General features: G+C 41.5%; 4 protein-coding genes across 8 annotated transcripts in view; 3 read left to right on the top strand and 1 right to left on the bottom strand.

Annotated features, from left to right (window-relative positions):
• Positions 1-15902, top strand: part of RB195_009726 (uncharacterized protein) — a gene marked incomplete at both ends in the record, with an annotated part of 20013 nt that extends 4111 nt beyond the window's left edge. Inside the window, 7 exons of one of the 2 annotated variants that reach the window (XM_064190409.1) lie at positions 4883-4936; positions 8037-8071; positions 8346-8499; positions 9922-10014; positions 10085-10299; positions 11817-15128; positions 15182-15902. In XM_064190409.1, the coding sequence (XP_064047992.1) occupies positions 4883-4936; positions 8037-8071; positions 8346-8499; positions 9922-10014; positions 10085-10299; positions 11817-15128; positions 15182-15902 (4584 nt within the window). Of the gene's footprint in view, positions 1-4882; positions 4937-8036; positions 8072-8345; positions 8500-9921; positions 10015-10084; positions 10300-11816; positions 15129-15181 lie in introns of those variants that run through there. The other variant, XM_064190407.1, reaches the window with a different exon arrangement.
• Positions 15903-16682: 780 nt separating this feature from the next.
• RB195_009727 (uncharacterized protein) lies at positions 16683-19730 on the top strand (the record flags this gene model as incomplete). Of its 2 annotated transcripts, none has more annotated exons than XM_064190410.1 (1): positions 16683-19730. In XM_064190410.1, one exon carries the CDS (start codon positions 16683-16685, stop codon positions 19728-19730), a length of 3048 nt encoding a protein of 1015 aa, XP_064047993.1. The 2 variants fall into 2 exon arrangements, with proteins under 2 accessions (XP_064047993.1, XP_064047994.1); XM_064190411.1 differs by having other exon boundaries at positions 16770-19730.
• Positions 19731-20140: 410 nt separating this feature from the next.
• Positions 20141-23182, top strand: RB195_009728 (uncharacterized protein; the record flags this gene model as incomplete). Of its 2 annotated transcripts, XM_064190412.1 has the most annotated exons (2): positions 20141-20529; positions 23026-23182. In XM_064190412.1, 2 exons carry the CDS (start codon positions 20141-20143, stop codon positions 23180-23182), a joined length of 546 nt encoding a protein of 181 aa, XP_064047995.1. The 2 variants fall into 2 exon arrangements, with proteins under 2 accessions (XP_064047995.1, XP_064047996.1); XM_064190413.1 differs by lacking the exon at positions 23026-23182 and having other exon boundaries at positions 20341-20715.
• A 648-nt stretch (positions 23183-23830) lies between these two features.
• The window catches only part of RB195_009729 (uncharacterized protein), a gene marked incomplete at both ends in the record, with an annotated part of 4807 nt that continues 1311 nt past the window's right edge, over positions 23831-27326 (bottom strand). Inside the window, 10 exons of one of the 2 annotated variants that reach the window (XM_064190415.1) lie at positions 23831-23873; positions 24044-24114; positions 24213-24288; positions 24378-24512; positions 24637-24710; positions 24854-24977; positions 25038-25123; positions 25183-25367; positions 25915-26006; positions 26981-27036. In XM_064190415.1, coding sequence (XP_064047998.1) covers positions 23831-23873; positions 24044-24114; positions 24213-24288; positions 24378-24512; positions 24637-24710; positions 24854-24977; positions 25038-25123; positions 25183-25367; positions 25915-26006; positions 26981-27036 — 942 coding nt within the window. Of the gene's footprint in view, positions 23874-24043; positions 24115-24212; positions 24289-24377; positions 24513-24636; positions 24711-24853; positions 24978-25037; positions 25124-25182; positions 25368-25914; positions 26007-26980; positions 27037-27326 lie in introns of those variants that run through there. The other variant, XM_064190414.1, reaches the window with a different exon arrangement.

Raw genomic sequence — 27326 nt, forward strand, 5'->3', positions numbered from 1 at the left:
ATTGCACAAACCTGCTGCTAAGTAACTCTTGACAGCAACCTCGTGACTAACTCTTCATGACTTTCTCTCCGTTCTCCTTTTTCTTTCTTCTTTTTCTAACTTCTTTATGTCAATGAATTTGTGCAAGTCGAAACGCAAAGAGATAGTTAGCCTTGATTATCTGATGTAGCTATCTGCAGATTTAGCTACATATTAATGTATGTATTTGTATTTGTGTGTATTTATTTTTTTATTTACTCATATATACATTTATTTATTCGAAAACACCTTAATTGTGCTGCAATAAAGACCAAGAAAGAAAGGAGAGGGCTCCAGCAACTTCTGCTGTTCTTGAAGGTAGACTGTAGAGAAGAAATAGCAACTGTGGGGAAATTGTGAAGAAAAATTGCTTGAAAAGGCAGAATTCTAGCTAGCTAGTGTCACAAGAGCGAAAAAACCTGAATTCCTGACTGAGAACACGGATCAACAAAAAGCTTCTGTATGTCTGTTGTTAGAGAAGTACTAGGGGAGCTACATGTTGTTCGTGGTCTCCGAAATAATGAAACTTCAGGCCTCACTCATAGCTAAAACAGTAAGCACAGTCGATTTGAATAGCCTTTTCTTCTGTTGTTATGTTTATTTTATTATTTCTGCTTTATTTCCATATCTATTTATTTCTCTTTTTTAACATAGATTTCTTTTTCGTTCGGGTTATCGTAGTTCACGAGTTTATCATCAAGATGGCTGTCTAGGAAACAAAATCACACGGGTCTTTAGAGGAATCTATATTTATTCACTCTTTTTGTTTTGTTAAAAGTAGAAGACGAAGAAGAGAAGAAGAAGCAGAAGTAGAAGCACAATTCCCAATAAAATTTATAAAATATTCCATCTGATCTTCCAAATAGACCTGAACAATTTGAAAACTAATCACATGGTTCGAAAAAACTGCAGCCGGGTGAAAAGGGTTTTTTAATTGATTTCCTTGAGCTGTAGCCAAGATTGGTATTGATCGTCTTTATTAAACAACGGCTAACGTTGAAAACGTATTGTAGGTGAGATCAATTCTTCAACAAATACTCCGCTTTTTCGTGTTCTGTCGAAGAATCAGCGATTTTACTATACGCCTAACGAGCTAAAAGATCTCTACATCTTTTGAGATATTTTTAAGCGATAAAGAATTGGGCAGCTTTCCCCTTTCCTTGCTTTCTGCGATACGATTATTATTCGAAACCTCATTAAATCCCTAAACTCCTACCGAATCCACGAAACATCTGCCAACGAATTATAAAAAGAACTATACGGACGCCACATCTGGTCAACTCTTGACATTTTTCCCGTTGAAAAAACGTTCTGCAATTGCACCCTTAACCATCCGTTGCACCTGGCTCGTACACAATTTCGTTGGGACCTTGATTCCATATGGATTTACATGCTGTTATGTTAAACTCTCAAGCAACTAATGAGATCCCTTTTCCCTGTTTTTTTTTTCCACTGAAGGCATTCTGTGAATCTCTCCGAGGGCCCACTATTTTGATTTGATTTGGATTCGCTAAAAAAAAAGCTTAGAGTACATAGCCATTAACTGACTGCACCAGTACAATTTTAAAAATCTTCAGGATCCCTGTGTTGAATCAGTACAAATTTTAAGCATAGTTTACCTATTTACAAACTACGTCCGTCAATGTAACCACATATTCCTCCTTTAACAAGGCCATCACAGAAAAAATGTCTGCAGCCAAACTTCGACTGTTCCGTTTCGCATGGGCGTCTGGAGTACGGGATCGTCCATGCGGAATTGTCTTCTCTTCTGATATTTTCGTCTCATTGCTCTCATCGGCGATTCAGCTGAGAACTTTGATAATTTTCAGAATGAACATGCATCTCTACAGGTTCTCAGAGGATTTTTTACTCACTGTTTTCTATCAAGAGAAACGTTTCCATCTATTAGTTGTCATTTGAGCAATTTTTCCTCGTATCAGAAAATCCACTCGATCCCTAATGGAAAATATTTCCTTGTTAATTCTTCTAGGCATGAGTAAATGTGTCTTTATTTTTTTTCCGTAGAATACAGAAACCATTTCTGAAATCCTGTAATTTGTTGAGACGTCTTCCTCAAAGGATGAGAGAAATTCCTCAGCCAAAGGTTCATAAAGTTGCTACCTATTGGCTCAAAACCACTTAATTGATGTCTTGGAAGAAAACAGTGAATTTCGATGAGCTTGACTTTACTTTCAGCAGTTTATCACTTGATTGTTTCAAAGAGAAGCAATGATTTTTTTTGAAGATTTGGAGGTTCTTTGCATAAGTATGTAGTGAAATTTGCGTCTGGAAAAACGTCATTTGCCTCGTTTTCCCGCTCAGAAGCTTGAAACTTTTTCTTCTGTGGAGAGTTCTGTTCTTTCCTATCCTTTCCTAACCGCCATACCTTGAAACTTATAATTAATCACTAGAAGAGAACTTCTTGAACATTACACTACATTGTAACCGTCTGTTTTCTTATTAACCAGTTTACCAACTATTTCTATAATAAATTTATGTGTCTGCTTTGTGAGCGATTTTTATGAGGCCGACAAAAAGCTAAAGTGCCGATCAGCTGTTTCGCTGATCCAGCAAAATCAACCATCCACCTTTGTCCTCTCATCAATCTGAGCGTCACTCCGTCTTCGCACATTTTCATCTCCGACCCGAATCAGAACCAGGTATACGACTTCCAGACATATTGTATAATTTGATGAAAAAATTGCGACCTTCCCGCTGTGTTCCATTGCACTTCTGATAAATGTACAGTAGACGTCCACACGATGGTGGGACCTTCCCTCCACTCTTCTGCTGGAAGCTAACCAAAATCTGCACCGCTATGATGCGATCGTAATCACCTTTAGGCGGTAGAAAACCGCACCGCATCACAAGAAAATCGCTTGCGCGAAGTTGCACCACGAATTAAAAGATTTTGAGCAGGCATACTTTATTTTCATCAACAAAGCACCGCTTGCTCCTTCGGCAGCCTACAGTATTTCTGTGCACCTCGAGACCGCCGCTCCCACCCAAACTTTTGATATTGGGACCGAATCTAGTACCAATACCAACATTGGATTACTTTTCTATTCCTACTGCTTTCTTATAACGTCTGCTCATCGAACGAACTGCTTGTTTAGCTTACAAATCAATCGTTTAATCAGTATTGACTCTGCGACTATGCGCCTTGGATGTTTATTTTAGGCATATGATAAAAACCGTTGCTGTGTCAATTACATTCGCGCGGAAAGTTCCAAGATTACGTATTCGATGAAATGATTCATCTAATCGTTCTACAGCTGTACAGTCATTTCGTGCCGCCGGCTACCGGCCTCTCAGCCCAGCATCACTTCCCCCATTACACTTGAATAAGCATCTCGTTGAAAGATCGAAAACACTGCCCGCAAATTTCCCGGATTCTTTTTTCCTTTGCTTCGAACTAAATAGCAATACCACGAGACTTCTGTATAGAGATTAATGGCGATAAAAATGTGATTCTTTGTACAAAAGGTGTAACAAAGTGATTTCATTCCAACAGTTGTTCTTAAACCGAGTCGATCGCTTTGTTCACACTTAGGAAACCAAGAGAATTATTTGAGGATACAGTATCCATGAGATTTTTGTATTATATTTCACATGTGAATGTAGAAAAATTGTGAAAAGAAAGCTTAATGTCAACGTTAGAGACTCTGTAAGAAGATTATAAGAAAACCTAAGCTATAAACTTTTTGGTACCCATAACAAATGTAGATTGAATTATGTAAAAAATAACACTTTAAAATAATAACAATAATGACAATAATGCAGTTAAATAGTGAAAACGAGGAAGATTAGCTGTGGTACATATGTTGACTCATAAGACCGCATTGCTTGTCTACTATGGGATTCCAAGGTTCAGTGAGTGGGGTCTATAGAAGACAGAAAAATTTCATTAAGAACGCATTGAGAACGTTACTTCATTGCACCAAAAATTACAGTAAGAGTTGAGAAACGCGTCGCGGCTGTGCCAATCAATAACAGTGCAAGAATTGGGCAAAAGTCAATCAGCAAGTCTTGAAATCAGTGAACAGATATGGAAATTCATTAGGAAAATAAAAAATTGCAGCTGATTTTTTTCTCAGATGCGAGCTGTTTTTTATCAACGTTTTCACGAAGAAATGCAACGGTTAGTGGTTGTACTATATAATTTACGTGCATTTACTATTGGACTGTAAGAATCGTCACAGGAGATTCCCTTTCCCCTAAATTTTAACACAACCAGTCCTAATTTTATTCACCAAAAACAAATGTGAAACAATGGAACGAAAAAGATTCATAATCGACACGAATATATTATTCTTTTCCGTTTTCCTCAAATAGAACGTTCGGCTCACCCACGAGGGGACGTAAATCATAGCCGTTCTACTTTCCCATCGTGGACTCTCAGCAACATACAATGTAGACTTGCGTGGCTATCCATCCTAGTGAACGGCAGCCATTGCAAACCGCGACCACTATCCATCATGCACAAGAGTGTCGACGCAAAAAAACGTCGAGAGATGCCCAGCTATCGATGATTTCCATCGATGTATTCGCACACCATCTGATTCATCGTTATCGACATCGGCAGCTGAAACATTCCATCCATACGTGGAATCACTGGGTGATCGTTCTCAGGCTCCAGTGACGACATCAACCAATACATCCGCTTCTTTCATCTCTTTCATCCTTATTTTCTTAATTATTTTCTCGTGCCTTCATTCCCCTCTTCTTATCTCACTTCCTATTTCAGTTCTTGATCTCCTCTCTTGAACAAACTTCTGAGGTTTAATTATTGATTAGCTACTGGAACATGATCCTCTGTGAAAAAAAAACTTTGCAAAGATATGGAAAATGGAACGTCCAAGTCATGATCACATCCCCATCACGTGCACCAAAACTGAACACATCTTGTAGACTCTTTGTGAGTTCATTTATCATTTCCTTTCCAGATTTTTTACCGTAACAGCTCGATCGATGATACTGTAGCTAGCGATGTTCTGACGCCTCAATGGTTCTAAGAAGTACTAGTTATTCACTCTTCTGATAACGTGCGACCTGAACGGAAATAATTCACTCTTGGTTTTAACATTATGGGTCGCATAAAATCTACAAATTATAGTACGGCAAAAAAAGCGAAACTGTGTGCCTACGAGTCCATGACTTCTGATACCGTTCAAAGTTTGTCATTTTCCACTGTTTTTCTGACTAGCTGTTGAAAAAGTTCACATAATCTCGATCATTTTTCCACATGCCCAATTCTAGGGGAGAAATCCTCTGCGAAGCCTCAAAGGTAGAAAGAAACAAGAAAAATATTTGAGGAGATAACGTCAGAGTGAAAATGAAAAATTTCACTTTGCTGCAGTACGGACACCGGGACTTTGCTCTTCCTTTTTTCCTTGTGGGGGGGTCTTTATTTCCCTTCACCGTTACCGTAATAGGAAGCCACGGTTGAAACAAGCTGATACAGTTGTTGAGAATAGTACTATGGAAAATAATGTAGACAGCAAAAAACTGACCTGCAAATGTGCGTAAACGCTCATTTCTCGATCCATTGTCAACGGTTTCATCATGGATGTCATCCATGAGCGTTCAACGTGTGCAACAAAACACCCATCATCCGTCGAACACTGGTTATATATCACATTGAAAGAGAAAACACGGGAATTCGTTTCACTACCCTCAAATAATTGCCTCTGCTTGTTTAATTTTGGTATTTTTGTCAAATTTTTTCTTCGACCTTGCACTCTATTTTCCATGACTATTGAGCATTTTCTTATCTACTGCGGCTGTAAAATCAGTCGTTTTCCACAAACCGCTGTTAGGTCGACGCGTCATCAGCAAGGAAAATGTTCGTGATATGGTGTAATGTAGACATTTTTTCTGTGCAAAACTGCTGCCATCTTACCTACACTGTTCTCGTGTGTTGTGCCCGAGATCTATCACCTGGTAAGTCAAGATCTTTTGAAAGGATTTTTTTGGAAAGTGTGACTATGCTTTCGTTTTCTTACTTAATACCAGGACCCATTTGAAAACCACCGAATTTTTTTTTGAAGTTAAAGTTAACCAAAATCCATTAGTGTCTATTTTGTAAAGCTAACTTTCACATTTATGGGTGGATTATGAGCAATCCAGCTTTATGTTAAGTTTTTAGCGCGTTATTTACTGTAGTTAAAGAACGTCTTGTTTTTTGAGACTATCTCGGACCATTAGTGATTGATGGATGTGCACGGCTGTGAAGTTACCGTATCACTGTCATTCATTCGTCGCGATTCTTCACACCTTTAATTGTTCCCGGCTTTTTATTTGAGTTTTAGTCGGTTTCCCGTGATCGCATCAAACTTCCCAACGCTCCGTATTTTTGACTTGATTTTCGCACCTTTTTTGACGCTATTGTCCTGAAGCGGGAAGATTTCTACGCGATGGCTTAAAACGTCGTGCTCTGTTGGTGTCCTCACTTAAGGTACTGTAGTTCAGTAGTCAATGGTATTTCAGTAGTTCCCAGAGAAAAGAAAAAATTATATTAACAATTACGGAGAGACTTGCACTTCATTCAAAAAATTTTTTTTATCTCAGCGTAACGCTTATACTCATTGTAGAATATACACCGATGCTCAAGAAAGTACGGCAAAATTTGGTGAAATGGAAGAAATTATTATATTTCCTGATCTAAACAATTAACTTTTTTTCTTTTGTAATAAACATTATTCCTAAGCAGTTTTTGTCATCTTCTAATATTTTTGACTCCTGAAATGGTTCGATTTTTGGTTAATACAAGGAATAATCTGAGAAATATTAAGTTTGGAAAATTCGGTTGGTCGACGTCGGCACATTTTCCTAATGGGACATGGAACGATTGATTGCTTCCATCATTTTCCAGGACTACAGTAAGACTGCACTGGTCCTCTCCTTCTCGTGCTATTTATCACTGAATGGGTGTGCTGCTACATTGTGATCGGTAACTAGTGTTATAATACACTGTTTTGGTTCAGTGGTGCATCCAGAATTTTAAGACCAGAATATACAGGCGTATGTGACTTCACATCCTGTACTTTGAAACTGAATTGTTAGAAGAAGAAAAAAGTTTTTATGCGTCCTTCAAATTTCCGCCTAAGTCTAACTTCAGCAAGTCACATTTCCAAACAGGACCTCTTCGTAAGGGACAGAAACAGGATTCATGCACTTCCTGCTCCGTCACCATTCCGACCAATAGTTAGGAAAGCTCAAGGATCTGGCTGCGCACCATTCAATTCCAATTCAATGGGGTTTAGATTTCGGGAACTGTAGTAGGAAGCTTTTTTTTCAATTCTCAGTCCATTTTAAATTCAACGGTTAGCCCTGTACGAAATACCCAAGATCTTTCCCAATGAAGTATGTAGCGTTACTTTTTAACGGGAGATTACCGTGGAACAGCAGGACTACAGTAGGACTGCACCGGTCCGATCGCCTCTTCCTCGTACTGTTTATCGCTGACTGATAAGAACTAAAGCAAACTTTGGAATCGTTTACATTGTAACTTTAGAAAAAATAAACAATGCGGAAAACAAAAGGCAGCTGAAAGCTGCAAACCACTGCAAATCGTTCATATCGTAAAGTATACGAGCACTTTATAAAGTCGCTCCTTCCGAAAACCAATAAACTCTTTGTTGAAAGCGTTCATCGTCGTAATCGTTATTAATGAACGAGAAAAATTTGCACATAAAAATTCTTTTCGGGTTTCTGCGCCTACACTTTTCCTTGATTGCAAATTCGTGTGTAATTTCCATCGGATTAGTGTGTTACACTGTCGAACTATTATTTTTATTTTCAACGCTGTCATCATTTCGTTATCACATTCGTTTTTTCAACGTTTCGTCGTGTTGCCATTTCTGTCTTCAACCACGCGTTACTACAAGTATCTCTCAAGAGTGCAGCTTGTTGTAAATTTGACATCTAAAATATTGCCGAGATCTTTTCTCGTTCCGAAAAAGTCATGTTCGTTTTTTCTTTTGTTTTCTTTTCTCTTTCACACTCCGTCTTTTCAGGTAATGGACGTGTCTGCCCCAGTGAGACCGCCCTCGTGAGTTTTTTTTTATTACCTCTCTACAGCACTATTTTTTCGCTTGAAAATCGGGGAATTTTTGAAATTATAGGAGGTATTGTAGTCTAATTCCACTCGAATTAGTTGCAATACTTTCCTCTTTCGGAAAAAAGCCTCGACTAAATAGCGGAAATGTCCTGACTCTGTGGACAATTTCCGAGCTTTCTTCCTTTTTTGACTGAATTCTACTGTCCTTACGGGTCACGACGCTGCGCATCTAAGACTCCTGCTAAGGTCAACGGGAAAATTTCAGCCACTCGCGCCCTACGCAAGCCTATTACGTGCCGCGTCGTCTTCTGGAGGGCGGTCGCGGTCCGCATCCGACAACTGACGGAAAACCTTCGGAGACCTTCGTCGCGGCAACGGATGCACCGCCGAACAGCACAAAACCACGATCCAACACTGAGGTGAGTGAGTCATCCGTGATACATCTGTGTTTGCGAGTACGGTGCGATGATGAGCTCCAACTATCACACAGCTGATTCTGTGCTGACCTTTTTTCCCACACCGCTGCGGGAAGTTAACAGCACGCGAACGCTGCTGCATTCCGTGGATTGTTGGGGACCGCCCACTTCCAATGCGTCTATCTATCGGACCGAGACAACTGATCGCTCCGATTGGTGGAGCCCCTCCCCCTTTATTCTCATTTAACCACAGAAACATCTTCGGCGCTGCCAATCCTATGGTTTCCGAATTCAAAAACTAAACGAGTTCAACCCTCATTATACATCTGAGGCTTCCTTTATTTCTGGAAAATTCCAGAAAAGAAATACTGTGGACAATGAGTATGTGACATAGAGAAGTTTCATTTAGAGCACACACTATCGTTTCCACTCATTGATCCCATAACAGTAAATCATTGTTTCAAATCCTTTCCGTTCAACTGCAAATTATTTTTTCGAACAATTTATGACTGGCTGTGAAAACCGACCAGTGGTACCTGTGGTGGCACGTCATTCTGTGGTCCTGCATATCCTAGCACTTCCAAATCTTTTCTTTCTTCAACACTGAAATTTATTTTTAGTTGAGTTCCACCGTTTCTCGCTTTTCATGGAAAAAAATGCCAACTGATAGTTGGCTATCATTAGATCTATACGGATTTTTTTTTCTCTTTCTTCTTCACTGCCTAAATGGTGAAAATTCAGGTTTTTTCTTCAATTACACGCAGCAAATTTAACAATTCTAGCATTTCTATTGTTACATATTCTACTGCAGACAGGCATAGTGAACACTAACCCGAATCCGATGGATTTATTCAGTAATTTTCAACCAGTTCCCCTTCCCAACGAGTTATTTATTTCTAACCGCTCTAGATGGGTCTGTGTTCTGATCATCCAAATTTTCCATGAAGTAAAGTTAGGAATTTATCCAAAGAAGCCTATGACTTTCAAAATTTGACTTTTCGTATTTCGACACTTGCTCCTAATGAGCACTCATTCAGTGACTATACCAATAGTTTGGGGTATTTCACCCGACCTCTTCCGCTTGTTCCTCCATTCTTCCTCGCATTCCTAGTGGATCCAACAATCTAGGAAAAAAAGAAGAAAATAGGAATGCAAAATACAAAATGTTGTAATAGCCCAAAATAGTGCTAAACGGAAAAAACTCAAAAACGCATGACTCGTCCTTTTCTTCATCAATAACCACTTACCAGTAATAAAACCAGTTTGTCTTGTACTTGTTCAGTTGCTTGCTAAGAACTCCAATGTAACCAATCATTGACAGAAGATCCATAAGAAATTTCACGAAACGGGGAAAAAAGCACCATCGTCGAGAATTGCTGTCGCGACAGCCGAGCGAGGACTGCTCCACATTAATTGATCGTTAAGGTGCGCACACCGTCAAGTAAAACCGTAGTGAAGACATATATTGAACCACGTCCCCTGATGGCCGACCTCCTTCCGAAACCCGATTCTCTCAAGGTACGTCGCCAACGACTTCCTCCAAAATTCGCCTCCTTTCGTTTTAAATTCGATTCTGTTTCCTCTGCAGGAGAAACGTCGGCCACCACGACTCCCACAGCAGCCTGCTGTCATATCACAGCCATTCATCCGGCAACCACCTCCACCGCCACAGCCGTTTGCGCCAAGGATCGTTAACGGACCTCGAGGACCACTTTCCAGACCAAACGCATTCTGTCCATTGCCGCCTCCGCAAAAAGATATGTGCATCTGTGATCGTCCAAATACGCATGTGATTTGTAAGCGGTGAGTTATTCTCAATACTTCTTTACCAACTTCTCAATACCTATTCTACTTGGTGTCGTTGGCGCCAGAGATTTACAAAAACCTCCAATTCAAGGACATATCTTTCAAGTAGCTCAGAATTGCTTTTTCTAATGCGCCTCACTTGTTCGCTTTGCTTTTATTCCGACTTTGATCATCATAGGATGAAACATGTGCTATGATCAATGACTACACATCTGTACAGCTTCGAAAATGATGTCAACGCAGAATAACATGTAATAAGGCCAAAACGGCATTAGGCACGGTGCAATTGCGTACGCGGCCTCTCCCGAAGCGGTGCGACGGAGCGTAGCGGTTAGCAGCGACCTCACCACCGACCACTGGAACTGCTGGCACCATTCATCGCTGCAGCTTGCAACGGTACCAGCTCGGTTCAGACTGCTGCCTCCACCGCGCCGTTTCGAGCGTGTAAGCAAATGCGCCGTGCTTCATGTCGTTTTTATCCGACTATAGATTGGCTGAGGCAGTTTATAACTTTGCATATTGAAATTAGAATGTTCTCTGCTTCTTTTGTTGTTGTTGCTGCGCTTCAATCAAAATTCTGCTTCGGTGACGCATAGATTAGATGTGCTGCTGCATCTTCCAACCTGTCGACTACAACAATGCCCAATAGCAAAACTATCAAATCAAATCAAAACTACTCTGTGCGTGTACAGTCATTGCAAAATCTTTAGTCAAGAAGCAACACATGTGCGCATCTTTGAGGTTTACACGTGATCCTTTGCCCGATATTGCACCATAAACAAGTACGTGTTGGCTGGACTGTATCTGCGCCTGTAGTTGGGTCAAAGCCACATGAATCTGTGTGCAGTTGCGTTAGCAGCTTCTCCGCGTCGCATCGAGCGCATCCATTACGCAACTGCACGTATCATCGACCCCGATGATGTATAAGGGGCGTGGTATAAAGGATCGTTCGCGGTCATGGTTATGCTAGGCATTACGACTTGTACGGTCAAAGGAGTGCGGCAGACTACGCTCTGCCCACCCTTTCATCCAACTCTATTGCTGACAATTGTTCTACTCACCTGTACTCACATAATAAAGACATTCCACTGAACCACCTCTTTTTGGTCTGTTCAAATAGGGTTATAAAATACCCTAAAGTCTCTAGTCACCCACTCACACAGTTTGGTGCATCGGCTAAAACAAGCCATTACTCTCCCGCGTCAAAGAGTAACATCTTTGAGGCCAGGAGAAAGAGACTAGCTCATTGAGCAACTTATACGGTCAAACCAAAGACCGTGAATCGCATCAGATTCATCCCAGTAATTGGGCAAAAAGTCGTTCCCTTACAAACGTAACTGGAACGCAGATCACTGTCAAGAAACAGTTGATCAGACCTCTGTCAAAAGCTACAGAAGGTCAAGCGAAGTTTATCGCATTTGCACGTGCATAAAGAAAGAAATGGCACTGCATTTTCACAGAACACCAATAGTTCTCAGCGCAACGACGCTAAAAACTTTAGTATCCCGTTACAGGGAATACACTAAACAGGTTGAGTACTCAGCAATAGATGAGGAAACTTATCAGAAATGCAGATCAGCCACAGCACTTTTACAAAGTAGCATAAGGCAAATAAAAGAAGCAAGAGAAAACCTCCAAGAATTATATAACGAGGTTAGAGATGAGTATAAAAACTGCAAAAACAAGTCCGAAAGGAAGGATTTGATGATTGAAATTGAACAAATAGAGGATGAATCGCAGCTACAATCTGCGATAGCTGAAGCAAACGACCTAACATTCATGCTAACAGCGCGCCTTGATGAAACAAAAAATATGCGCGAAAATATGGAAATCAAACTGGGATACATGTCCCTAAAGCCCCAAAGAGACAATAATGTCAACAATGAAGAAAACGAAGAAGGGGATGGTGAAATTGATAATACAAACGAAAATTGCGTGAGAGACACCACAATGCCATCTTGCTCGCAAGACACATCAAATTCAGCATCCACATGCAATAGTGGCACAGCCAAAAGGACGCTGAGGTCAATAAAACCTCCACAAGCCACACTACCAAAATTTTACGGGAATTCTGACGACTTCCCAGAATACTGGGCCATTTTTGAAGCCCTTGTCCATAACAGTGAAGAACTGGACATTATGGAAAAGATACTCCTACTCAAAGAAAGTTTAAAGGGTCGAGCGCAAACAGCCATCAAAGGGATAAAACTCATTCCTGAAAATTACAATTGGTTGATCAAAACTTTACAGGAGAATTACTCCAATCACCAGTGTAATAGATCACAAATAGTCAAAAAATTGGTCAGTATGAGTGTGGCAAACAATTCCGCAGACATCTGCTCTGCAACATTTGATCAAATAAGAATGCTGACCAACCAAATGATTTCTGCAGGATATCATGTAGGGAAAACCTGCGACCCAATGTGGTGTGAAACAATCTTATCTAAATTCCCTGAAGACATCATAAAATCTGTATTAGTGGCCAGTCAATCACAAGACCGGCAAACAGTTGATGACCTCATGAATCTCTTAAAAACAGAGATCACTGCAAAAGCCTACGTCGAAAGCAGACTTGGCCATAAACATATCAACAAGGCCATCCCATCAAAGACCAATCATGACAACTTAAGGACTAATCGTAACTGCTTGTTCTGTCATAAGGACAATCATGTATCAATGCAGTGCCGAACGGTCACGGATCAAAGCATTCGCCGCAAGATGCTTAAGGAGCAGAATCGCTGTTGGAAATGTTGCTCCCCTAATCATAGCAGCTTTGATTGTCAAAGATCAGACTGTCTAAAGTGCGGACAAAAACACCATATGAGCCTCTGCTTTAAGACAGAGCAACTCAGCCAAAACAACAGCTCGAAACCCAAATTTGTTCGTGTTGGCCAAAACCAGCAAAGGCAACACAGCTGGCAAAATAGAGAAGAAAACAATCGAAATATTCCACAAAGGTTCAAACCAATAAACACTCAGGTGTCTGTGGAACCCCCACAGATCAAGGAAAACTCCATTCAGCACAGTCAAACTAGCAAACAACTAATATTAATGACTGCTGAAGGCAATATTTGGAATGCCAGAAAACAGACATATGAAAAAGTGCTATTTTTCTTCGATTCTGGGGCACAAAAAACAGTAATCGAAGAAAATCTTGCACAACAGCTCGGTCTACCCAAGAACACGACCGAAATCTGCACCATGTCCGGAATTGGTGGCCATATCGAGTGCTTCGAAAGTCATAAGGTTCCGGTAAAACTAGGAACTGCTTTCGGAGAAGAAATTTGCATGACCATACAGACCAAACCAGTCATAACAAACGGATTCCCTTCAGTGAAATTGAACACAGAAGATATTGAGTTCTTGAAAACAAACACTATCTGTCTAGCAAATTCAAAGCTTCGTGGTGAACATCAAAATCCACACATTCTCGTTGGACTGGACTACTACCACGATTTAGTTACGGATCCAGCAAACGGAATCCGAACACCATCTGGCTTTCATATAGCAAAAACGGTTTTTGGACCCACAATTTATGGTCGAGGAATCAGCAAAGTAAGTGAAACCGCTAACACAGTATGTCACAGCCTGACAGGAATTTCCGAAAACACGGAACAAGAACTCTTACAAAAAATGTTTGAGTTGGACGGCCTCGGTATCATGCCGGAAGAAACCCAGGGAGACGAAAAAGTTCAAAGATATTTCGAGGAATACTCGAAATTGATCTCATTTGAAAACAACATCATCACAGCTCCCTTTCCGCTGAAAGAAAATGTAATCCAGTTGGAAAATAACTACTCAGTAGCTATAAGAAGGCTAGAATCCTTACAAAACATCCTCTTATGTAATCCTGAACAAAAGCAATGGTACTGCGATCTCGTGAACAAATATGTCAGTGAAGGGATCGTAGAGACCTTCGACACAGCAGACCGTTATGCGGCTGGAATATATTATATGCCACATACAGGGGTATGGAAACCACAGAAAAAGGTCCCTTTAAGGATAGTCTTTGATGCTTCGTCTAAACGAAGAGGCCACCTCAGCCTGAACGACGTCATTCGAAAAGGGGAATCCTTCGTTAACAGAATACACGACATTCTTACCTCCTCAAGGTTCACGAAGATCGTCTTAATGTGTGACATTGAATCCGCCTTCACACAAATTCGACTGGTAGACGCACACAAGGATCTATGCAGATTCTTGTGGCTTCGGAATGTCAATCACCCACCAACAAAAGACAACGTCGTCGAATATAGATTTAGAAGGTTGCCTTTTGGCGTTACAGCTTGTCCGAGTATACTAAACATGGCGATTCTGTCCTACTTGGAATCCCAAAACTCGGAACTATCCACAGAAATTGCCGAAAATTTGTATGTGGATAATATACTTTTGCAAGCAGAATCGGTTCCTGAAGCTGTAAGAAAGTACAAGGAATCAAAGTATCTCTTCAGCAAGATAGGGATGAATCTACGCGAGTATATCTCAAATTCTGAAGAAGTAAATTCAAGAATTCCATATTCCGACAAACTCCAATCTGGATCAATGAAAATACTAGGAGTTGATTACAATACTATAACAGACAACTTTACTGTGAGAACAAAGTTTGTTCACAATAAAAAATTAACTAAGAGAGATGTCGTGAGCCAAATTAATTCCATTTACGACCCAATAGGTCTCACAGGACCGCTCATGGTTAAACTGAAGTCCATGATGCGAGAAATCTTCGATTCAAAAGTGGACTGGAAAACTCCGCTCGATCAAAAGATATGCGACGAATGGTACAAATTGTGTAAAGAAGTAGATCTAGCAACATTATCAATTCCTAGGTACGTACTATCACCCAGAGTAGGTGACCAAAAACGCCTTTGGTTGTTCGCAGATGCAAGCAGGATTGCAATCGCAGCTTGTTCATACTTACAATGTGTCCCCTCTGGCACAATTTCCGGCCTGATCTGTGGAAGGACGCGATTGACCCCAAAAAGTTACATCAGACTATCCCAAAATTAGAGTTGCTCGGAATCCTTATAGCAGCCAGATTAGGATGCAGCATATTATCAGCTGTCCAAGCAAAAATCGAAGAAGTGAACATAGTTTCGGACAGTGAAATTGCCTTGTACTGGATCAAATCTTCAAAAAAAGTTCCTGTTTTCGTGGCAAATCAGCGAGCAAAAATACTTAGTATTAAACAGCAGCTCGATAATCGTGGTGCTACGGTCAAATTTTTCCATGTTAGCACCGAAAACAATCCAGCTGATGCTGGAACGAGAGGTCTGACAGCACAAGAAATTATCGAGAACGACTGGATCAAAGGACCACGCTGGCTAGAAAATCACTGCAGCGAGTGGCCTATCAAGTCGATAAACACACTATCTGACGTCCATGAGAATGACGAAATAGAAACAATGGTTACTACTACATTGAAAGTAACCACGTCAGAAAACAAACAACAAGAACAGCTTATTGATCTCAAGCGTTTTTCGAAAATCGACAACGTGCTACGTGTGCTAGCAAAGACTGCAAAAACAATGAAAAAATTGGGTTGCAAAAACCAATCAAAATCGCTCGTCACCGATAAAAGTATCAGAAGTCGACAAATTTGATAACGTGTTCGAAATAACCGCATCAGATATGGTCAACGCGGAACGCCTTCTAATTAGCCATGAACACAGAAGCATTAATCTTGACGCTCTAAAAAAGCGATTTCATGATAAACTGATTATTCGCGACGAAGACGGAATCATTCGGCACCACTCCCGCCTTCAAAATGCCTCAATTCCGTATGACACAAAGTCACCGATTTATATCCCAGAAGACTCGGAATTATCCAGGCTGATCGTGCAGGACATTCACATCAAAAATGGTCATTCTGGCAAAGAGCACACTCTTTCAATCGCAAGACAACGCTTTTGGATTTCACGTCCCTCTTACGTATTCAAGAAATTCCTAAAAGGTTGCGTCATTTGCAAAAAAATACCAAGGTCTTCCCTTAGGAGCACCGATCATGCCTCCACTACCGAAGGACAGGGTCATAAAGTCCAGACCATTTCAAAATGTCGGATGTGACTTCATGGGTCCTTTCACTTCAAAAACTCTCGAGAAAATGTACGTGTGTTTATACACATGCCTTACAACTCGAGCACTACACTTAGAAGTGGTAGAAAATCTTTCGGCAGGAGCATTCCTCAATTGTTTCGTGAGATTCGTCTCGCGCAGAGGAGTTCCAGAGATTGTCCGCTCAGATTGCGGAACCAACTTCAAGCTTGGTGAAGTCATTATCACAAAGATGTTCTGCGACCTCAACGAGAATGGTCGATCTCTTATGTCGTATTGTGCATCCCAACGAATAAACTGGATCTTCAATCCTCCTGGATCCCCCCTGGATGGGTGGTGCATGGGAACGACTAGTCGGTTTAACCAAGAAAGCGTTTAATAAATCAATAGGGCGCAAACGCTTGAGTTTTGCAGACATGTGCACCGTGATCACTCGAATTGAGGCGATTCTAAACACAAGACCTCTCACGAAACTGAACTCCAGTGATATTGCAGAGATACCATTGAGGCCCATTGATTTTTTGAAGGGAAATTTCAACTACTCGCTTCCGAACGACAAAGTTGCAAACGTATCGGGCGATCCTGACTACGATCCTAATCTCATCCAAACAGAAAAACAGGCACTTGAAGCATTTCAAACATCAGAAATGATAGCCAATAAATTCTGGGAGAAATGGAATGTTGAATATCTGACCTCATTAAGAGAAACACAAAAAATCAACCTCAAACAACCCAGACACCTACCAAGATCACTCCCAGAAATAGGTGAAATTGTTTTGATTGAAGAAGAACTAATACCGAGAGGGTGCTGGTCATATGGTAGAATCACGGAAATTATATATAGCGCCGATGGTTCGGTTAGATCCGCCAAAGTACTTTTACCGAACCGAAAAATAATTCACCGTCCTCTGAACAAAATTTTCCCCCTGGAAATCCGAAGTGCCCCAGAGGACACAACAATAAACACCCAAAAAGATCAACATCAACCTAACCAAGAAAGGAGAAAACTTCCAGCTCGTGCCTCAAAAACAGAAGCGTATGAAATAATCAGAGACTACGAACTAGGACTGGAAGGTGCTCAGTACACTATCCCGCGAACACCTCTTGCACTAACTATTATTGCAATGTTGTCAATGATATCTCCAACATTAGCTGAATGTGTCCCCAAGATAGCCTGCGTGAAAGGAAAGATCAATATCTCACCTCCGAAAGGTTCCTTCCAGCTATGTTTTGATGAACATTGCCGAACGTTCAATGAGGTCACGAAAAACCTCACTTACACAGTACCAATATCCCCTCACAACGATCAGGTAAAGGTTGCACTAATAATGATAGGCAACCACAGCATGGAGACACTTGAGACAACATGCAACCGACCAGACTTCTGCGATCATCATTACTTTCTCTCAAAAGCTCTTCTAGGCAACCCTCACTGTTGGCCTGCAGGAGCAATCGCTACCCTAGCAGTAGTGATTTACATTTTTGCCGTAATTCTGGCTATATTAGTCTGGTCAATGTACAAACTCAGACACGCTAACAAAGCTGTACCAATGGAACAACTACCTATGATTACTACACGACACAATCGTAGTAATAGCCCTAACGCGTTCGTTCCCGCACCACTTCCATGTCTAACTGCAATATGTCTAATTTTAACCACCGTTCTAACAAGTGCGAATGCATGTCAACGCGGATACATGCGGCACTCAGCGAACCTCATTTGCAATGAACAAAGCAAGTGCTTCTATCAGTACAATGAGGAACTCTTATTTAATCGCCTTACCTCCAAAATTTGCATACAAATCAACCACTCGAACAAAACGCTTGGGTTCATTAGGGTCACCAAAAAACCAATAAAGTTGACCTGCTCCAAGGTTCTGGAATTCTTCACAAGAGAGACTGAAGTACGTGTATACCACGTTGAAAGATGTGCACAAGCAGGGTCATGCGTTGACAATAAATGTCACACAATGCCATCTAACGAAACTGTCCACGAACTGAGAAAGTACAAGAGGTACCCAGGTTATTCTGGTTGTATATCGATTTGTGGCGGCATACCATGTGGTTGCTTATTGCCACTCCCCGCATGTCAGTTCTACAGAGTCGTAAATCGACCCACATCTCGATCAATCTATGAGGTGATTAGGTGTGCAGATTGGACCGCATCGATCGAACTCGAGATCGAGGTAATCCTAATGGGGAAGAATACGAAGAAGTCTTTGTCGATGAGACCATATGTGACAGAAATCGTCGAAAGAGTCGACATCACTGTGATATCCCTACAAAAACCAACGATCACAGCAATCAATCAGCGGTATGCTATCTCCGAAAATGCAGCCTTCATATTACCGGACAGATTCGTCGTGCCAGTAGAATGCAGCGATGAAGTCCAAGCACAAACCCAGTTCTCTACTTGCACGAATCGTATAAGGTGTCACTGTGAAAACGCCCACAGATGTCAATGTCCAGAAGAGTCCTTGAGTCACCTAAGAAACTCCTCAGCATTACCAATAGAAACACCCTCCTACAACCTCACAAAGGAAGACGATAGTGTGATGACTATAACTGAGGAAGGAGAATTCGTGCTCACACTAGACTCCAAAATACTGGTGAATGCGTCAGAAATCGTGACAAAGAAAAAGTGCGAAATCCAGACAATTGATCTCACAGGTTGCTACAACTGTGAACATGGAGCTAGACTAGTTACTAGGTGCCGTTCACAACTGGACATCAGAGTTACAGTTGTTTGCAAAACATTCGAGTTCGTCATTCATTGTGGGCCAATGAATGTCAACAAGACCACTTTGTTAGCCTTTGATCATGCCATTGTCCGAGAAACATGCACAACCGACTGTTCAGAGAATGTCGATATCAAAGGCGTGCTAAGCTATCACATTGGGCTCAACACGGCTGTCTTTGAAGCATCTGATCACTACGTTCTGATCAGATCCCAATGGTTTTCGGACTGGAGCATACCTGATGTAACTCCTATGATCACCGCCTTAGCCAAACATTGGAAAATAACGGTTGCAGCATTAGCATCAACCGTGATTCTCACAGCCCTAACCTACGTGGCGGGTCCAGTGGTACTACTATACCTAGCAAAATGTGCAGTTTACCCCTTCAAAATGTTGCTCGCAGCTGGCCGATTCCTTTGCTGCGCGGCAAAGGAGCCGATCAATCGTCAACCGATCCCTCGATCAGCCACGATCAACCAAAATTGGATTGAGTTGGCTTACCGATCAAACAGCTGCCACTATAGCCAATCCTCTGGTCCTCTCGAGTCGCCCGCTTGTGGGCTACCAGCCGAAGAAATAACCAGAGCGGATTTAGACCGCGCAGAAATAGATCAGAAAGATCAAAAGTGCCGCAAATAATATAGTGCAAACTTTGTATTTCACAGTGGCGTACACGCTACGGGTTTGATCTCGTGTTTCAATACGAGAAAATGTACAAAGTTAATATCAGCTCATTATCTCTTGCATACACATGTTATCAGTTATGTCCATACACGTATGCACAATGAACAAAAGCATATTATCCCGGATCCCGGTCGGCTCTCTCAAAGATATCATCGTCTTGGACAAAGTACTCCAATTACAACGATGTACCTTCTCGGGTGCCCGCAGTCAATTGCAACTTTTTTATTACGCACTCAAATGCACTTTGGCGCACCATCAAGAGCAGTGAAACTTACATCTAGGCTATTCGTTGAGGGCGGGTTCAAGATACGGACCATCTGAACACGTATAAATAGTAGCAAAAAGCATCAAAGAAACACAAAATCATGTCTTCTTCCGCTGATGCTATGCTCTCTGCCCTGGACGATCTGGACAGATGCGACATCGCTACACTATTGCATCATCTGCTCCCCCGCCTCGACAGTCTTGAAAAGGCCTGCCAAACGCTTCTGGAAAGGACTGCTCCGAAGTCCAGCTGCCTATTTTGCACTGTGGACGAGAATCGTGACAATCACCATTCCGGGAGATGTCCACGGTTCCCGGATCCAATCTCCAAAACAGCACAGGCGACAAAGCTGAACCTGTGCCTCCTCTGCCTAAAAGCGGCACACGAGGACACATGTGGAGTGAAGTGTGGAAGTTGTGGCCTTGGCCACAATTTTCTGCTTTGCTCCTCCAAAAGACCGCAGCCACCCACGAAGCGGCCATACAAGAAGTAAGCACTCTCGCCAATCGTCAACGCCGTCATCGTCATCAACAAACCACAAGCCGTCATCAATGCACCTGCACCAAGCCGAATTCTCAAGACACCATCAGCAATCCACTAACCCAACGTCAGCCCGCCACTCCACAAAACTTCGCAACAGTCCAGCCGTACGAAGAAAACCATTTGTTGAAGTAGAATTTGTTTCGTAAATTATTACTCTGTGCTGTTGTCGCTCGCGGCAGTATCATCGACCCCGATGATGTATAAGGGGCGTGGTATAAAGGATCGTTCGCGGTCATGGTTATGCTAGGCATTACGACTTGTACGGTCAAAGGAGTGCGGCAGACTACGCTCTGCCCACCTTTTCATCCAACTCTATTGCTGACAATTGTTCTACTCACCTGTACTCACATAATAAAGACATTCCACTGAACCACCTCTTTTTGGTCTGTTCAAATAGGGTTATAAAATACCCTAAAGTCTCTAGTCACCCACTCACACAGCACGAGCTTCATTTCGTTTTGACCCGACTATGAATGCTGTGACAATTGCGCGAATGTACCTAGATGTAATTTGAAGCTGCTGTGCCACGTCTGATGGACTTTTCCGAATGCCTGGAGATTACAAACAGCACTTTTGTCAAGGGATATAACACCTCTGGACTGGCCAAAACGTGCTGATGCGCATGCGTCAGCGGCTGCTCTCGAAGCGGCGCGGTGGAGCCAGCGGTTCCTTTCGAAGCGGGACCCTCGTTGGCTCCACCCAACTCTGCACTTCGTGTGAAGCTAACGAGGGTTCCGCCTCGACTGCAACCGCTGGGTTCACCGCGTTTCTCGAGCGCAACCGCCTACGCGATTGTGCTAGGCCTCCGGTCGCTTTCACCCCACCAACTCTTTTCGGCTTTTTTTTTTGAAGTCCCCTACAACAAATGATTCTATCATTAATTTCTTAGTCCTACATTGATGTGTGCAATACGTCATATCACCGCAGTCGATAGGAGATGGCATCTATGCGATACGCGTCGTAGCTCGCAGAGGTGCTATTGAGTAGCTGACGCGCATACGAAAGTGACACATGCGTCAGTGCCCCATACGCTCTGCTACCTCAACCTTGTTTGTAATTTTCAAGAGTATTCCTCTTTTTTTCTGAGCACTCTGATCCTCCTGTGTTGAAGTGGTTGATTTGAAAGCTAAGGTCAATCAACGAAAAACTGTGTTTGCATCAATGATAATCAATGATATTGCAGTAGAATGAAAAGACGTGGAACTGTAAGCGGCGTTCAGAATACTAAGCAGAAGAAGCGCAACGCGCCTTCGATTGTGGTGAAGTAGATGGAAATTAAAATGTCCAGCAGAATCTTTCTTCGTTAGTTTTAGAGCCGAAGAGTCGCTAAGATTTCATTTTGTAGGAATTGGATTTCTGCTTCTTTTTCCCAATTAAATTGAATTGTTTCCATATGCAGTGATTAGGACTACAAAATGTAGTCGAACCAAAATCTATCTCCATGGGAAATTGGGCAAAAAAAAACAGAACATAATAGAGGTAACGAAAAGTTCCAGAAAAAAATGAATAAACGAGCACCAGAGAGCATCAGAGATTATCAATACCGGTTCTTTTCAATAGCACAATAGACGATAGGATGAACTTTTGCTATTCTCCGCGCATTTTCTCCGTGACTGTGATTTGTCACAAAATAAACGAGCAATTGTCGATGAGCGAGCTAAAAAAAAAGAATTCATTTTATATATTGCGTATGACGTGACGCACTGCACAATAATTTTGAGAAGATGATGTATGAGGGCTTTTCAGTGCGTGTTCTTATCGTTCACCGATGAAAACGTACATTAGCAAGTAACACCTTTTCACGACCAAAATTATAATTAAAAGTAACTAAGGTAGTAGTACAGGGCTGACGCTAAATGTGTTCAACCGGACGACCGCGGCGCACTTCCTCTCTTCCCTCTTCCTTGCATCGATCGGTAGCACATCGCAATCACACGACTGAAGACCTGCAGTATATGTAGGATGAATATGTGCCGTTAATAAGTTTCTTCAGATACGATATTAGTTCCCCACTGTTCTATCATCAAAAGGAAGAGCGGTTCTTTCAACATCTAACAGACATAATTCCTATTTCAAGCACTTTATAAACTGAATTTCTCGAAAACATTGAACTCGACCTCAGGATTCCCCCTTGTATTCCCCCAGCAAAAAAAAATATTGGAAACGGTTGGATTCTAAGCGAAAATTGTATTTGAGCTGTAATGTTTAAGTTTAGATTTTTTGACTGAAAGAAACTGCTTCCTTTCAGAAACTTGACTGGAAATGTCATTAGTAGAAAAAATCGATTACTTTTCTATGTAATTTCTGAAGTGAGCTATAAATCACATAGCTTTCGCGCTTCATTTTTTGTTGTCAATAAGTGTAGCTGACAGGATGCAGCTCTTTTTTGCAGTTCCACAGTTTTCTTTCGTGATTACTCTCAATTTTAGTGATTACTTCTAGATGTGGTTATGAATGCATTGGACGAGTTCAGCTGGTGTGCGACTTACATCCAACATCGCTCTCGTTGATGGATATGCGAGAGTGCGGCAATCCCATCTGTAGGAGTATACAGATCTTCGAAGCTGTCTCGTTCAACGAGGGCGAGATTCTACCATAGCCGTAGCACCTCCGCGCCATACCACACGGGTAAATGCATGACACACACACACACGACAACGTATGACTTCAGTTCATTGTCGAACTGTTTCCCCTCCCTATTCTTCGGCAAAATCGATTGCTGCCCAAAGGGCAATATAGGTATTTCTTAGCGCTGGAAAGCATTGATTCTGTTGTCTGCGTAATTTCGTACTAAAGACGAAGATTAACATCCTTGATGGATGTGGTATGGGTTTTTGTTTTCTTCTACAGAATTTTCACACTATGTGCATTTATTTGTTGTTTGTATTGTAAATTGTTTCATCTGTGATCCGTAGCGACGCATAGGACAGTTGCTCCTCAATTTTATTTCCTTCTAATTATCCGCTTCACAATATAGCTCATACATCAGCGTTGTACATAATTCAATGATCCATCGAGGAGAATTTTTTCTAAACAGATTTTACTGCAGATATTAATATTGGAATAAAATATTAAATGGGAGAACAACAAACTCTTTAGAGGATGAGGCAGAGACAGCACACAGTAAGTTAAATGATGAACAGTACAATACAACACAAACTAAATACCTGCAAGTTAACAAAAGTGGAAAACAACAGCGCTAAACAAAACTTTTCGGAACAGATTCATCCAAAAACTTAGTAGCTGATTATCTATAGAACGTTCTTCCATACGGGCTGACGCTACGAGGCCTGTAAAAGAAAATTTAACAAGCCACGTCTCACCAATCACTCGCCTCGGGACTACTCGACTACGAAACCCGCAGGTTCCGAAGTATAGAAAAATACAATTGTACAAATTCACGAAATTATTGATCGCAAACAAAACCTTACTCTTAACTATCCCTCTAATTATCATTCACCTCACTCCACTTCCATAGTCCATTCTCTGTCTGAAGGAGTCTTCAGCAAAGTTTGAATACGACTGTGCAAACTGAAATAAATCACAACTATACGAGTAAATCAAACCATGACCAAACAGTAGATTCAAAGTAGATTATGTACGGGAGGTATGGAAGAATTCCCACGAACCGCTGGACCAGCGCCAATCTTTGGATATGTGATGCGCTCTACATGAGAAGATGACGGGTAGCCAGATTTGCGCGGACTGAAAGAGCCAAATGTAGCAGAACATAAAAAAGGAACAAGACGGCTACAAATGAATCAGTATTGGAAATAAGCACGCAGTTATTGCACCTGTCACCGAAATCGTTGAGCGGCTCAACAAAACCACTAATATCTCTGATTGGTGCATCCCTGCCTCCTGCATAGCGACCAACTCCGAACGGTTCCTCACCATAACGAGGGCCACCAAACGGTTCTTCATGATGTCTGTAACAAAAATCGCTGAACGGATGATTTTGTTATTTTAATCTTATCTCCGCAGAACTCTCATACTATTGATAAGAACTGCAAAAATATGACGAGCGAAAGTCGATCCAGAATCGGAGCTTACCGGGTGAAAGCTTGATCAACCAAAGAAGGCATTTGACGAGCAGCAACATCGTTGTATGAGTTCATGGGCATATCCTAGGCAGAAAAATGTCGATGAAGGTAGCAAACTGCACCAAAATTAAACCATCTGGGATCAGGAATTGCGTTCAGTTTCAGTTCAAAAGTATTCAGTTCAGGCCGAACTGAGTTCTACGCACATCAATACTATTGTCACTTACAGAATTCAGCATAGCTCCCATTGCAGGTCCAAGTCCGAGTCTCTCAACTTGTCTTGCTGCTTCAAAAGACGACGAATTATCATGTGCAGCTCTTCGCATCACTTGTTCTAACTTATGCATATCCCTAAAAAGACTCGATAAAAGGCACTGCATCGCAACATTCCAGAACTAAAAATTTACGTACTCTTGGAAAGGAGGTCTAGACCACGGAGATACCTTGGAAGGACCATTTCTTGGAGGAAAAAGAGGTGGGATTTCTCTGATAGGTGCCTGTAGAAAGTAAAAAAAGTTAAAAAACCAAAGGTGTTTGTGTTGACTGACGAACTCACATCGTGGAAAGGTCGCACCCTCGGACGGAAGCGGTCTCTACCGTCCGATCTGCCACCAAAGAAAGCTCCTGGGCCACTGCGAAAGTGACTGGTGTTTGAACCTCGCCTTTGTGGAGCAAGAGTTCTCCTCCTAGATGACACATTCTTCGAACCAGACTGTGGCCCTCCAATTTTCTTGGGAAACGCTAAATATCAGATATCGCTAAATGACCCAAACTATAAGATCTCTGCGAAACTGGTTTTACTGCTGATAACACGAAGGAGCAAGGGTAATGTTACATGTCGGCAATGTTTGATCAGTAAAATTATTGACTGAGGTGTTTGTCATCTCTTTTGGGTGACAAGTTGGTGACAGGAAAAACCACTCCCCTTTGCATTACTTACAAAACGGGGAACAGCAGACAACAAAAATACCAGAGAGGAGCCCTCGGAGTTTCCGGTAATGCATTGAATGTGCATAGAACCCAGCACTATCAAAAACACAACGCGGAAAGCTCAGATGATACCACATAATCTACGGTCCCTAATGGCTTTTTATTTCAGAGCCCACTCCTACTAGGTCAGCTCAACTGTGGGTGGAGAAAAACCACCACACAGATAAACCTTGGTGAGCAGCAAAACCCGCTAACCAATACAAGTCTGGCAAAAAAGCCTTATCTGTTTCAAATTCCACCGAGCTCGCAAGCGCTGGGATTTCACCAGCGCTATATGTGCATACATACAATGACTTACTTTTTGCATCATTAGATTCCAAACGAGGTTGCTTTGCGGCAACGCCGCCCTCTAATGTCGTTGATGAATCAGTATTTTCTGCCGAACGCTTTCTGAAAATTCGACAACATACATACCATCACAATCCCTTAGGGACACTGTGCGACGGGGGTCACTTGACAAATGGCCCCAGACATCGCCAGCGTGAGGTGTGCCAATTAAACAGCACAGACACTGGATTTTGTGTGAAAGAAAGTTGCACCTCTGAGGCAATATTACAACTTCACATCACACAGTGAACCAATCCACCATAAAATGAATCAGATACCACTAAAACTTCGTGAGAAAATAGCGGACATTCTGCTAAACTCACGACATTAGTTTTCAAAAAAAAAATACCATTCAGAAGAAGCCGAAATGATTGACGAATCTTTACATGACAAAATATAGTGTCATATCTCGAAAAACTCGAGCCGAGCAACAATGCAACACTATATTAGACCCATTGAATATTTGAGTTTCACTTCACTTTGCCTAGCAGCAAACGTCACAGCGAGCATGAATGCAGCTTTGGGGTTTCATTTTATAGTTTACTCAAAAGTAGAGATAAAACTTCAAGTCATAATAACTTTTTTGTTTACATGCAAGAAACAATGGTCGACCAAAATACAGCATCTCAATGCAAGTGCAAATTACAGTCTTGCATTTGTCCGACCATGATCAGTAGCTCATCTAACTTTTGAGAATGTGTCTAGAATGATTCGATACATTGGGTGCGTCAAAATTTTCGCTACACAATTACCATATTATTGCATCATCACATCAAATGTATTCAATATGTTGAAAAGGTTCCATTAAACATTTCCTACGTATTTTGCATCCTACATAGTACATGAAATGACCACAAACAGAGCTGTCCATGGGTTCATGCATCTGCGCAGTCTAATTTATTTCTTTCTTCTATTTTTGAGTGCGTCATCAACAAGTCGAGCATCCACTACAACGCCAGACGTATACACGCAAAACAACCATAGTCGGGTCAAAACGACATGAAGAACACTGTATCTGCACGAGCGGTCGCCTGGACGCGCTTTGCTTGGAAATTTGCCAGATTTTGCCAACTGACGTCTCCGGATTGGGCATAGCCGCAATTTTCTGGTTGTTTTCATATTTCTCAATTTTCTTTTCAGATTTTCTCGTTTTTTATGTGTTTTTTCCGCATCTTGGTTATGTTTGCCGCAATAGCTTTATATACATCTATATTGTAGGTGTATTGTTCTTAAGTTATAAGCAGCTATAAGCTAGTTAAGTTGTACTGTTCTTGATCACGTATCTATTTTTACGTTAAATACCAAACATAAAAAAATGCGAAACAGGAAACAAGGAGCAAGGAATGAAAACATTACAAAAGACTGGCGCATTGCCATACACAG

The sequence above is a fragment of the Necator americanus genome, chromosome III (genome assembly GCF_031761385.1).
Source record: "Necator americanus strain Aroian chromosome III, whole genome shotgun sequence".
In the NCBI taxonomy this organism is placed as follows: domain Eukaryota; kingdom Metazoa; phylum Nematoda; class Chromadorea; order Rhabditida; family Ancylostomatidae; genus Necator; species Necator americanus.